The 12,843-nt window shown below is 36.3% G+C and overlaps 1 protein-coding gene across 5 annotated transcripts; it reads left to right on the top strand.

The window, feature by feature from the left end:
* The first annotated feature begins 3,698 nt into the window (after positions 1-3,698).
* LOC104212453 (pentatricopeptide repeat-containing protein At1g22960, mitochondrial) lies at positions 3,699-12,348 on the top strand. Of its 5 annotated transcripts, none has more exons than XM_070160254.1 (8): positions 3,699-6,334; positions 6,425-6,480; positions 6,821-6,873; positions 7,093-7,164; positions 8,190-8,296; positions 8,444-8,612; positions 11,529-11,916; positions 11,998-12,348. In XM_070160254.1, exon 1 carries the CDS (start codon positions 3,946-3,948, stop codon positions 6,220-6,222), a length of 2,277 nt encoding a protein of 758 aa, XP_070016355.1. In that variant the 5' UTR covers positions 3,699-3,945; the 3' UTR covers positions 6,223-6,334; positions 6,425-6,480; positions 6,821-6,873; positions 7,093-7,164; positions 8,190-8,296; positions 8,444-8,612; positions 11,529-11,916; positions 11,998-12,348. The 5 variants fall into 5 exon arrangements, with proteins under 5 accessions (XP_070016355.1, XP_009760018.1, XP_009760019.1 ...); XM_009761716.2 differs by having other exon boundaries at positions 8,170-8,296; XM_009761717.2 differs by lacking the exon at positions 7,093-7,164 and having other exon boundaries at positions 8,170-8,296.
* Positions 12,349-12,843: the final 495 nt, after the last annotated feature.

Genomic DNA, 12,843 nt, shown 5'->3' with positions numbered 1-12,843 from the left:
CCTCAAAACATGTTTTCTCCTCCCATCTTTACTTGTTTATTCCTGCTTTACTTTTCGTTGTATATTATATAACTGCACAAGTTTATTTGGTGATCTGGTCCTAGCCTCGTCACTACTTCGCTGAGGTTAGGCTAGACATTTACCAACACATGGGGTCAGTTGTGCTGATACTACACTCTGCACTATGTGCAGATCCTGGAGCAACTCTTGGATCGTAGTTGGAGGCTGCCTTCAGTCCACGCGGAGATCCAAGGTAGACCTGCAGGCGTCCGCAGGCCCTGGCGTCTCCTCTATCTTTTGTTTCCTGTTTCATCTTTTTGCTTCAGAAACAATGTGTCTTTCATTCTCGGACCTTGTATTTAGCAGTCTTAGACCGTCTGTGACACCAGGTTTTGGGTGATTAAGGCTTAAGTAATTGTAATAGCTACAGATTCAGAGATTTTATTATTTTTCTTCCGCTTAATTAAATATTCCGTTGTTTATACTTTATCACTTTATATCTGTTAAAAAGAATTAATTGGATAATGGAGTAATTAGTTTAAAGGATTGGCTTGCCTAGCTCACATTAGTAGGCGCCATCACGACTCCCGAGGGTGAAAAATCCGGGTCGTGACAAATATTTACAAATATTCATGATTAAACAAGTATTGAATTAGTATTCATGTGCAAATATACACATAATAAATTAGTGTAAAAATATAATAAGGAAAAAAACTTGGCTCAACCTGATACTTTGCATCAAATCACATGAATTTTATTATGTTTAAATAATAAATTAGTGTAAAAATATATACTAATTTAACCATAATTAGGGGTAAAAATAGCACGGGCTAGCCAATTTTCGGACTGGTAATTAAAAAATAGCCAACGTTTGCAAAGTCATTGAAAATAGTCACTATTTTGCTGCAACACGGAAAGTTCCAGCATAATATACTGAAGATTGGTGCACTTGTGTATGAACTTTCAGCATATTATGCTGGATCGGAGTATTATACTGGAATTCTAGTGTAAGCACATGATTTTTGCCCTATATGAGAATTATTCCCAAAAAATTCAAAATAAAATGATTTTCATTGGGGTGCAATTTTGAGAATTTTTGTGACATTTTTGATAATTATTTGTATTTCTGTCTGTGCGTGTTTATTGGTTAAATTAATAAAAAATTACAAAAATATGTCGCATTTGCATTTAGTATTTATTTAAGTTTGTTTTACAAAATCATAAAAATAATGTACGTTGCATTTTTAGCATTTAACGTCTAAATTGTGTGATTTTTATAGTTAATTGCTATTTAAATGTGCGATAATTGTTATTTGGACAGATTTTTGAAGTTATAACAGATTTTGAATCAGGGCAGTAACAGTAGTTTTAGGGGTAATACGGGAATTAACCAATTGCAGATTATTTAATTATGGTGGGGGACAAGACGTAATGATAAAAGCAAAAAGGAAAAGGTGGATAATGATGTCTTCTTTTCAAAAAGAGGGAACAAGGGGGCCCACTTTGACTACTTTTCAAAAAGAGGGAACATGGGGGGCCACTTTGACTACTTTTCAAAAAGAGAGAACACGGGGGCCCATGTTGACTACTTTTACTAAAGTAAAAGTGTGGGTAATAATAAAAGTTAAAGGGAAAGAGGTAAAAGGGGTCTTGCTTTGTATATAAGGGGGGATGAGAGGAGGATGATGAGGAGGATTTTTTTCTAGAGAGATTTTTGGGGAGAATATTTTTTGAGAGTAATACATTCTGAAAATCTGAAGAAGTGTGGTAGAGTTTTGAAAAGAGAAAGACAATTTGAACTTTCACTTGAATAATTTCCGTTTGCCTTTCCTCGAGTGTTATTCAAAATCAGTAAACTTACTGCATCTTGTATCCGTCTCTCTTCTGCTTTGACTGCGATTGCACTTTGGTATTGCTGAGTTTTCAATCTGTTACTGGGTTATTCTACTGGTCGTTACTGGTTTTGCGGTGTTGCTGAATCTGCTGTTGCTGTGTTATTACTGCTGCTGTCTCCTCCTTCTTTTCTTCTTGTACTGCCATTTCCAGGTACACATTTGTACACTCTCGGCTTGAAGTGAAATGAAATATTAATCCGGCTCTGTTCCGGTTGAATTCCTCCTGTTTAGATTTGTGCTTGAATAGAATTTTCCTTTCTTTGTATAAAAATGTAGTTGACTGATTAATGAGTAATGGGGTTGCATATGTATAACTTCTTCATCTAATAATGTTAGTTTAAATTAATCAAAGACTAGTTAATTTGTTTTGATATTATGGTGTGTCAATCTCATGTTCTAGTATTATTAAATAATAGAATATAGAATGAAAGCAGTCTTTCTTTGTACAAACTCGATCGCAATTTTCCATTCGTATTAGCCGTAAACTAATAACTAATAAGTTACGTTTTTCAGCATGTAATTAATTGGGAGATTTTATTTTATTTTAGAGACAAACTTAATAGAACAAATGTAGTCACTGTAGGTTTATCCTTTAAAATAAAAAATGAGACGAGTCTCGCCAAATAAATCGCACATCGCTGGGGCCCTCAATAAATACATAACAATTACTAGACTTTGGATTTGGCCGTTTAGTGAATTTTTCACGACCTTTTTCTAAAACAACAATACGTAGTTTCTTTAGGACGCGTCTTAATTAATCCTACCTTCTTAAATACGGGTGTGCATTTATGTGACCCAAATCCAAATCTCAACGGAGTCGAAATGTGTCTCTAATCACGGGTACATTGATTGTGACGTGGTTCGAGATGCGTGTCCATGACGTTGCAAATTCCTTTTAAAAAAATAAGAATGAGATGAGCCTCGCCGAACAAAAATACAAAAATTGCGGGGCCCTCAGTAAATATTTGCTTTAAAATTGCTTAGACTTCGGGATGGACCGTTTAGTAAAATCCCACGGCCCTACCCAAAGTAAATGATACGCTAGTCACTTTAGGCGCGTATTTAATAATGTTATCTTCCTAAACTCGGGTGCACATTTATGTGACCCAAATCCCAATCTCAACAGAGTTGAAATGTGGCTCTAACCACGGGTACATTGATTGTGACGTGGTTCAAGATGTGTTTCCACGATGTTGCAATTCTTGATAAAAATAACAGTAAATGATAAAAGAGGTTAAAAGATAAAATTTGCACATAGGTTCATATTTGTATAAAATCAGATAATCAAGCCGAATATAACAGTTGAGTGACCGTGCTAGAACCACGGAACTCGGGAATGCCTAACACCTTCTCCCGGGTTAACAGAATTCCTTATCCGGATTTCTGGTGCGCAGACTGTAATATGGAGTCATTCTTTTCCTCGATTCGGGATTAAATTGGTGACTTGGGACACCCTAAATCTCCCAAGTGGCGACTCTGAAATAAATAAATAAATCCCGTTTCGATTGTCCTTTAATTGGAAAAAACTCCTACGCCCCTCGCGGGGCCGGAAAAAGGAGGTGTGACATCTAGTATATTATGCGGGAAATTTTTTTGGATTTTGAATAATGTTTTCGTTCAAATTTATCTTTATATGAAAAATGGCTAAATTTTGATTATTTTTGAAACCATAGTTATTTTTCAATGATCACTTATAAATCTGGCTATTAAATTAATTTCTCCGTAGTTTGGTTGATAACAACGTACATATAAAAGAAAGACTTTTTATAAATTTTAGTAGGACCTGTTAAAAAACGGATCCTCAAGTCCGACCCACAATTGGTTCCAAAATCGGGTCCGGATTCCGGGCTAAAGATCCAACAGTAAACACAACACGCAGCTACCTTCTTCGCCGTTCGCTTCTTTGCTTCTCTTCTTCTTCTGATGTGCGTACAGTTGCCAAAATCCAATACCCATTTCAGGTAACTACGCCGTCAGTTTCAGGTACTACTCATTCTTGTCAATACCCAAAACTCAATGCATTTTTTTCATAATTTTTCTCTTTTACAGAATGATCCTTTATTATGTTAGAGCTTCAAAATCCAATCTTAAAGATTTCAACTTTCTCTTTTCTTCCCTCAAACGCTTAATCTTCTATTCATCTCTTCATCATTTTCAATACCCCTCTGAACTCACAATAACAAATATTAGAGCCAATAGTAATAATATTGATAATATTAAGAGGAGTTATAATAACAATAATGGTGCTATGGCTGATAATCCCATTAAAGATTCAGACTTTAAGGAATTTTTCTTAAAGAAAATTGAAGAGAACAGATGGGATTTTGATGAGGAAATTTGGGTTGTTCCAGATTGTTTTAATTCTTTGGTTTATGATTCTGATTTGTTAGTGAAAACTCTTAGCTCAATTCGTCGTAGGCCGAATGTGGCGTTGAGATTATTCAAGTGGGCTGAAGGGCAAAAAGGGTTTAATTATTCAGAGTTTGTTTTTTGTACTATTCTTGATATTTTAATACAGAATGGTTGGTTTAAATCTGCGTATTGGGTTGTTGAAAGGGTGATTAGTTGTAATGTGCATAGAGTTGTCGATGTTTTGGTTAATGGGTATTTGAATTTGCAAGTTTCTGTTGAGATACTTAATCTTTTCTTGAGAGTTTACGCGAAGAACGCCAATGTGGAGCAGTGCTTGTTAGTTTTTGGAAAGATGTTGAGGAATCAGCTGTTGCCTGATGTGAAGAATTGTAATAGAATTTTAAGGAATTTAAGGGATAGGAATATGGTTGCGAAGGCGAGAGAAGTGTATAGGATGATGGGCGAGGTCGGGATAAAGCCGAGTATAGTTACTTATAATACGATGCTGGATTCGTTTTGTAGAGAAGGTGAAGTGCAACAGGCTTTGGATCTTTTATCAGAAATGCAGAGGAGGGAGTGTTATCCGAATGATGTTACTTACAATATCTTGATTAATGGGTTGTCGAAGAAAGGGGAGTTTAACTTGGCTAGAGGTTTAATTGGAGAGATGTTGAGTAAAGGACTAGAGGTTTCGGCTTATACGTATAACCCTTTAATTTATGGTTACTGTGAGAAGGGAATGGTTGTTGAAGCATTGGGTCTTGGAGTAGAGATGGAGATAAGAGGAGTTTCACCGACTGTGTCTACTTATAATACATTTATTTATGCGCTTTGTCAGCAGGGGCGAGCAAGTGAAGCAAGGCAGTGGTTTCCCGTCATGTTGAAGAAGAATTTGGTGCCGGACATAAGGTCATACAACACTTTGATTTATGGATATTGTCGATTGGGAAATACTAATGATGCCTTTTCATTGTTACATGATTTAAGAAGTGGTGACATTTTTCCTACGGTAGTCACCTATAATACAATTATGGATGGACTCTGTGGAAAAGGTGAGTTAGAGGATGCTATGCAGCTGAAAGACGAAATGACAAGATGCGGTATCTCTCCTGATGTGTTTACTTACACGATTCTGGTTCATGGTTCCTGCAAGGCGGGAAATTTACTGTTGGCAAAAGAACTCTTTGATGAGATGCTACACAAGGGGTTGGAGCCGGACTCCGTTGCCTACACAACTCGAATAGCAGGTGAACTGCGGTTGGGTGACATATTGAAGGCATGCAAACTACAAGAGGAAATGTCGGTGAAGGGATTCCCACCAGATATAATAATCTACAATGTATTTGTTGATGGCATCGCTAAGCTGGGTAATCTAGAAGAAGCAACTGAGTTGTTACATAAGATGGTTGGCGACGGCCTTATGCCTGACCATGTAACATATACCAGTGTAATTCATGCCTACCTCGAATTTGGGAACCTAAAGAAAGCCAGAGAGTTGTTTGATGAGATGATAAGCAAAGAGATATCTCCAACAGTTGTAACTTACACAGTGCTAATTCATGCGCATGCTGGTAAGGGGAGGCTTGAGCTTGCACATATGTATTTTTCGGAGATGCAACAGAAGAGCATTCTGCCAAATGTGATTACCTACAATGCGCTGATAAATGGCCTTTGCACATATAGAAGAATAAATGAGGCTTACAGTTACTTTGCTGAGATGAAAGAAAGAGGAATTGGCCCTAATAAATACACATACACCATTTTGATAAATGAGAACTGTGATTTGGGTAATTGGCAAGAGGTTTCGAGACTGTTCAAAGAGATGTTGGATATAAGGATCCAACCTGATTCTTTAACGTACAGTGCGATGTTGAAAAATCTCGGCAAAGATTGTAATTCACATGCCATAGAATACCTTGACTTTATAATTTTAGGTGATGAAGATGATGAAGGCACTGCTGAAGCAAAGAGTTGAGCAATCCGTGAACGACCACTGGAATTCTTGAATGACTACCTTCAGTTGTTGAACTCTGATCCGAAGGTATAACACTGTGAGCTTCGTGCAGAAACCTCTGTAATAGCTGCTGGTATGTGTCTGGTATATGTGATTCTGACCTTTAATTATTTTTATCATTGTTCTCCACCATGCATTTACAACTTTTATATCCTTTTATTAGGTGAAGCAGATAGAGCTGTCATGGTTCATTTTGGATTTGGGCCTGCTTCATATTTGGTATAAGATTGCTGGACCTACTTTGCCTTTCTCTTCAAATTAATGCATGGATATTTGAATAAAATTTTCATTCATATCTCTCTCTCTCTCATCTAATAACTGGCTCTTAATTTGCCCTTTCCTCATTTTTGTTCCCTCTGTTTCCTTTCTAAAAGTTTTATCGCCATTTCACTTGCATACAAGCCTAATTAGTAATAATCTGCTCCAACATCATGGTTGAGTATCTGCTCTAAACCTTCTTCTTTCAAAGGAAATTAAACATGATGCTAGATATTGGAGGCAAAAATTTTCAGTTTTTCTTGTTGAATGTCACCTCCTATTTATTTATTTTTCTTTGCAGGGCAAACACAAAAGTCTATGTGCATTTCCAGATAACACAAAACTCTATTGCAGGTTAGTGGTATTTAATTTCAGTTGAGGGTCTCAAATGTTATCAATATCCATTTTCTTGGGCTTTCCTTGCATTTGTGTTCGGTTATTGGTCTGTCTTCCTGTTTAAAACTTCTAAGTTTTGGAAACGCCCTAAAGATATCTGGTAGGACTTGCAAAAGTACTTCAGTCTGCTGAGGTAGCATCTATTCATCTTCTGCTTACCACTGTCTTGTTAAATAGGACTAGGACGGGCTTATTAGCTTCAACCTACTTTGTTGCTGTCTGTACAGTGCAGAAAGCCGGGATTGACATGTAAGATCTTGGTGCAGTTGAGAAACTTATAATTTTTCAGTGAAATGCAACATCTTTTGATTTTTTTCAAGAGCATCTTTCTATAATCTGTACTCATAGGGCCTTTTTATGCCTATTTCCAATATAAGCTGGTGGCAAGCATATGTGCTCCAAAAAGCTACCGTAAGGAATGGAATGTGTTTTCTTTGTTACAGAAGATAGTAGTCCAATAAGAGGCTGTGATATTCAGAGGGTTGTGGAACTTCAGCTGTGAATCTGAATGAAAATATGTCGGCTAGCCCTTTTACCTTTTCGGTCTGACCTTAAAGATCCTCTGGCTAGGAAAAACAATCCAATGGATATAAATATAACTAATTTGCAATTATATAATGATCTAATGAATTGTTTTGATTGGTCTTGCCTTTTAAAATGAATAAAACTCTGGTTAGTCTTACCCTCTACCAAAATGGTTGTGGACTTTATGACTTTATTATCCCAGTTTTCATCTTGGCAGTCTGTTTAAGCATGTGCTTGTATTGTTCCTTTCACGAACATTAGTTTACCTTTGTTCGTTCTTTTACTGTTTGATGGTTGGATATTGGGTTAAAGCATTAAGTATCATGTTTGAAGTGAGACTTACAAGTACTTCTTCCTGCATTTCGCTCTTGGTTTAAGGGCTTTCTTCCTTCCAACTGCACCCGTCCCATCCCAACCAACATGGACTCTCTGTCTTTGGAACATGCATATGTACAAAAAACAAAAGTATACGATTAAGTAGAAATCATACCATTTTATATTAGTCGATGCTGAAATATCAAACAAATGTGACATAGTTTAGGTAATTAGGATATAGATTGGATGTGAACTATATATCCAATCAGAAGTAGATCATTGTTCTATATCTAGAGATGAGAAGTGTCTCTTTTGATGTCTATCACACTGCTTCTAATCCTGTATTTGCCACTTTATGTAAAACCTAGCTATCTTATTTGATATGATCTATTTGATCATTGTTTTTCCTTACAGCAAGCATTGTTTTATCCTAGCTGTTTAGAGGTATCAGGGAGTGATTTATGCCTTCTTCTGTGTCCTCTGAACCTGTGGACATTCTTATGAATGTGGTGGCGTGCAGATTCTTGAAAAATTTGCGCTGGTACTTATATAAATTTTTTCTTCATTTAATGAAATCTGAGAAATTTATCCTGTATGCTTCTGTATTTAAGTTTATATACCTGCTTAGTTCCGCTACTAGGATATACATATTTGTGGCCTATCTGACCAGATATCAAATAATTGTCAGGTCAGTAGCACGTGTTGCTCCGATCCCTGAATATTTCTACCCAACCGTCAAAGCAGTAAAGCAAATAATGCAACATACTCTGGAAGTCGTGAGCAGTGGATAAATGATCGTTGAGGATGGTGCTATTCTGCTGGAATCTGCCATATCAAATTCAATCATTTAAAGCGTGGTAATAGTTACTTACCTGAGGCCTTTTAAAGTCTAAGTTTTGTCATAAAGTTTCACCCTTTTCATGCGGCATGTTTGTTGGTTTACATGCTTCCCACTGGTTGGTGCTATGCCTGTTTTTTTTTTTATTCTTCTATTTTCCAAATGTTTCCTGTTGGCCAAACTAAACATATGTGTCCACACAAGCATTTATTGAGTTGAATATTCCTGATTATTTAATCCAAATTTAGCATTTAGTTTCAAAGGTGCACCGAACTATCGTCGCAATAAACTTATGAGTCATCCGATGGAACTCTCGGAAATAGTGATAGAGTGTAGATTTAGGGACACTACAAGTGCAACAGAGAACTAGTTTACATCTTTATGCATAGTAGATCTACAATGGAAGCTATATTCTCGTGAAGAATGTTCATAAAAATTTATCACAAAGAGGAAAGATTTATACATGTTCATTGACCTAGAGAAATAATATGATAAAGCACCAAAAAAAAATCTTTTGGTGGTTGCGGAGGAAGAAAGCAATTTATATTGGATATGTAAATGTCATAAAGGATAGGTACGAAGGAGCAGTCACTAGTGTGAGAACAACAGTAGGGGATGCAAAGGAGTACCCGTAACAATGGGTTTACAATAGGTTTCGGTATTGAACTTTTACTTGTTACTCTAGTTGTGGATGGACTAGCTCGATATTCTAGGAGAACCATATGAAAGATGAATGGTATGAAAGATGGAAATGTTACACACTGAAATAAAATAAGGTTGTTGAAATATACAAGTGCTACCAGAGTGTTATGTGATAGAATGCTACCTACAAAAGTGAGTCAAGTTCTATGTAACCGTTATAAGACCAGAAATGTTATATCGGAGTGACTGTTGGGTTCTAAAGTCCATATCCACAAGGTGAGTGTCGTAAATATGCTAATACTGTTGGTTTTTAAAAAAGATGGGACAGCAAAAAGATTAAAAGTATTGATTGAAAATGTCTCTCAATAATTTTATTAAGCATAACAAGTCTTTAAATAGCCAATCAGGAACATAATCTGCAGAAAATCTGTATAATAAGAATTCAAAAAAACTAAAATATCTCAACAAACCTAAAAAATTTAACTGAAATTTAAATTCAAAAAAGTAGATTTATCCTAAAATTAAGCTAACTGATTAAGCTAAAAAAATGCAATAGTAACTGAAGCAAATCATCAACACTCCTCCTTTGCTTCAGTTGCTCTAAAACAATTGCTCATCCTCAATTACTGCTTCTACTGTTTGTGCTTGAGGATTGTGTTAAGCGTCTTTGAACTTACACATTTTTGTAACATGGCCTGTTTGTTTGCAAATACCACATATTGCATCATGTCTCCACCAACAAAATTTTTCTAGATGTGTTTTCTTTTTGCAGTATTTGCAAAGAGGACAATTGACCTTTTCTTTTTTGTTTTGTGCATTAAAAGCACCTTCAGTAATCATTTCTTGTCTAAATGCTCTTCGTTGTTCTTATGCTTGAAGAGCACTTATTAATTCTGCAACAGAGATGGTAGAGAGATCTTTAGACTTTTCTGGAGAGGAAATTTTGGATTCAAATCTCTCTGGAACCGTCACAAGAATTTTTTCAACTATTTTGTCATCTTTAAAATCCTCGCCAAGCAACCTGATTCTATTAACAATAGAAGAAATCCGATCAGAATACCTAGTGATAGTCTCGTCTTTGCATCCTAAGAGATTCAAAATCCCTTTTCAAATTTAAAATCTGCATTTGTCTAACTCGATCACTTCCTTGGTACTCTTTTTAAGCTTTTCCCAAGCTTCTTTTGTTGTCTCACATTCAATGATTTTAGAAAAAATTGAATCTGCAACTGAATTTTGAATCATAGTTTTGGCTTTGTATTTTTTGGTTTTCTCTGCTGAATGGTTTTTAATTTGGGCAAGAGTAGGATTTGCAGGGAGTGGTTGTAATGGTCTATCTTCCATTACAACTTCCCATAAATCATAGGTTTCAAGATATGATTTCATTTTCACTGACCATAGTTTTCACCAGTGAAAGTTTGTGAGGCATTCAAAGAGAGACTGCTGCTTGCCATGCTTGAAAATAGGTTTAAAAATTGATATTGGTTAAAAATGATTTGAAAATGGTTTTTGGAAGAATTCACAGATCCCGTAAGATCAATGAGGCTCTGATACAACTGTTGGTTTTTTAAAAGATGGGGCAGCAAAAAGATTAAATGTATTGATTGAAAATGTCTCTCAATAATTTTATTAAGCATAACAAGGCTTTAAATAGCCAATCAGGAACATAATCTGCAGAAAATCTGCATAACAAGAATTCAAAAAAACTAAAATATCTCAACAAACCTAAAAAATCTAACTGAAATTTAAATTCAAAAAAGTAGATTTATCCTAAAATTAAGCCGACTTATTATGCTAAAAAAATGCAATAGTAACTGAAGCAAATCATCAACAAATACTAAGATGGATATGAAGGTATACAAGATTAGACAAGATTAAAAATGACCGCGTTATGTAGAAAGAAAAAAATCTATATAGGCGATAACGTTTAGGTGAAATTGTAGTTGCATTTCTTCCTCTATCTAAGGTGGGTGTTCTCTCTTTAGTGATTGATATATGTGATTCCTGGAGATGGCCATCCAACATAGAGAGCCTTCAACCTTACCTAGGAGGGGAAGAACAGATACGTCATCATAAATGAATGCATAAATCATTAAACTAGTGTTGACCACATGTTTATGTATAATCTATAGTGAATTGGTGTTTCCCTGGGTTATTTAATTGGCAAGTTGAGCACTTTGTGCATTGTGGATGTTCTGTACCTTTCCTGCTTTCTCATAACGCACTGAGCTATAGAAGTATTTATGTGCTGGTTAAGAACAGAGGCCCTGACATCCACATTGTTTTTGGGCAACAGATATCAGGTCGTTTATTTTCCATGTGCGCTGCCTGAAACGCAGCGGTAAATGGTCAAATGCAAGTTTTGAGATCACTGAGCATCCCATTTTCCTAAGCCTTGGTGGAAGAGTAATCCAATACGTGTTGCGGTGGGAGGTAGCAGGGACAGAGTAAAATAGACGAGGTGCGCGCAAGTTGGTCCGGATACCATTTTTATTAAAGAAGAACGACGAAAAGAAAGAAAGAACTCGCCAAGAGCAATATATTTGAGAGCTGAGACACTGTGATAAAGGTATCCATGTGGGATTCACTACAAGAATGTGTGCAAAATCTTGAATGGTGGAGGTTGATAAGTTCATTCTTCCACTCAAAACTGCATCACCATTTGATCTGCTATTCACTTAAAGGTACAGCCTTATCACCATTTGCAGACATTGATGTATTGCAAAGCAAAATTTGAATCTCAGCATAATTCTGAATATTTGCAGCTTTGACAATTTGGTTGGAGAAAGGCTGTAAAGTGTTCTAATGAGAAAGGATGCATGTTTTTGAAGTTCTTCAAAGTAGAACTTTCTTATAGAACTTTCTTGTACCCCTTGGAATTAGTTGAGGTGCGCGCAAGTTGCTCCAGGTAGGGGTAAGGTCTGCATATATACTACCCTCCCCAGACCTCACTTGTGGGATTACACTAGGTTTGTTGTTGTTGTTGTTGCGGGCAGCTGGTCCTGACACTTCCATTATCCCCCCCCCCCTCCCCCCAAAAAAAAGTAGAACTTTCTTGTGTGTGTTTGTTAACTTCTTGTAACTGCATTTGTTTATACAGTATTACTTACTCAAAAGAGCTGAAGCTGGTTTTCACCCCTCTCCTAACCTCAAAGAAAAAGAAGTAATTTTCTTCCATGTTGTCTATATTGCTCGGAGGGGAGCCTTGGCGTAACTGTTAAAGTTGCTGCCATGTGACCAGGAGGTCACAGGTTCAAGCCGTGGAAACAACCTCTTGCAGAAACGCAGGGTAAGGCCGCGTACAATAGACCCTTGTGGTTTGGCCTTTCTCTGGACCCCGCACATAGCGGAAGCTTAGTGCACCGGGCTACCCTTTGTTGTCTATATTGCTCACCGAAAGAAGATGCACATTCTTTTAATTGATTCAGTGTCAATGAAACTTGTAAATATTTCCCATTATTGAGCAAATAAACAATCGACAAATTAAAATGCATTGTTTTTAATTACATGAATTATCTTTAATTAATAACTGCAAATTGTTCTCAAAGGCAATAAGTTTAAATAGAGGAGTTAACAAGGTAAATATTAATATTTAACTATGTCCCAAGTCA

Source organism: Nicotiana sylvestris, chromosome 10 (assembly GCF_000393655.2).
Source record: "Nicotiana sylvestris chromosome 10, ASM39365v2, whole genome shotgun sequence".
Classification (NCBI taxonomy): domain Eukaryota; kingdom Viridiplantae; phylum Streptophyta; class Magnoliopsida; order Solanales; family Solanaceae; genus Nicotiana; species Nicotiana sylvestris.
This window is presented reverse-complemented; position numbering and strand designations above follow the sequence as displayed.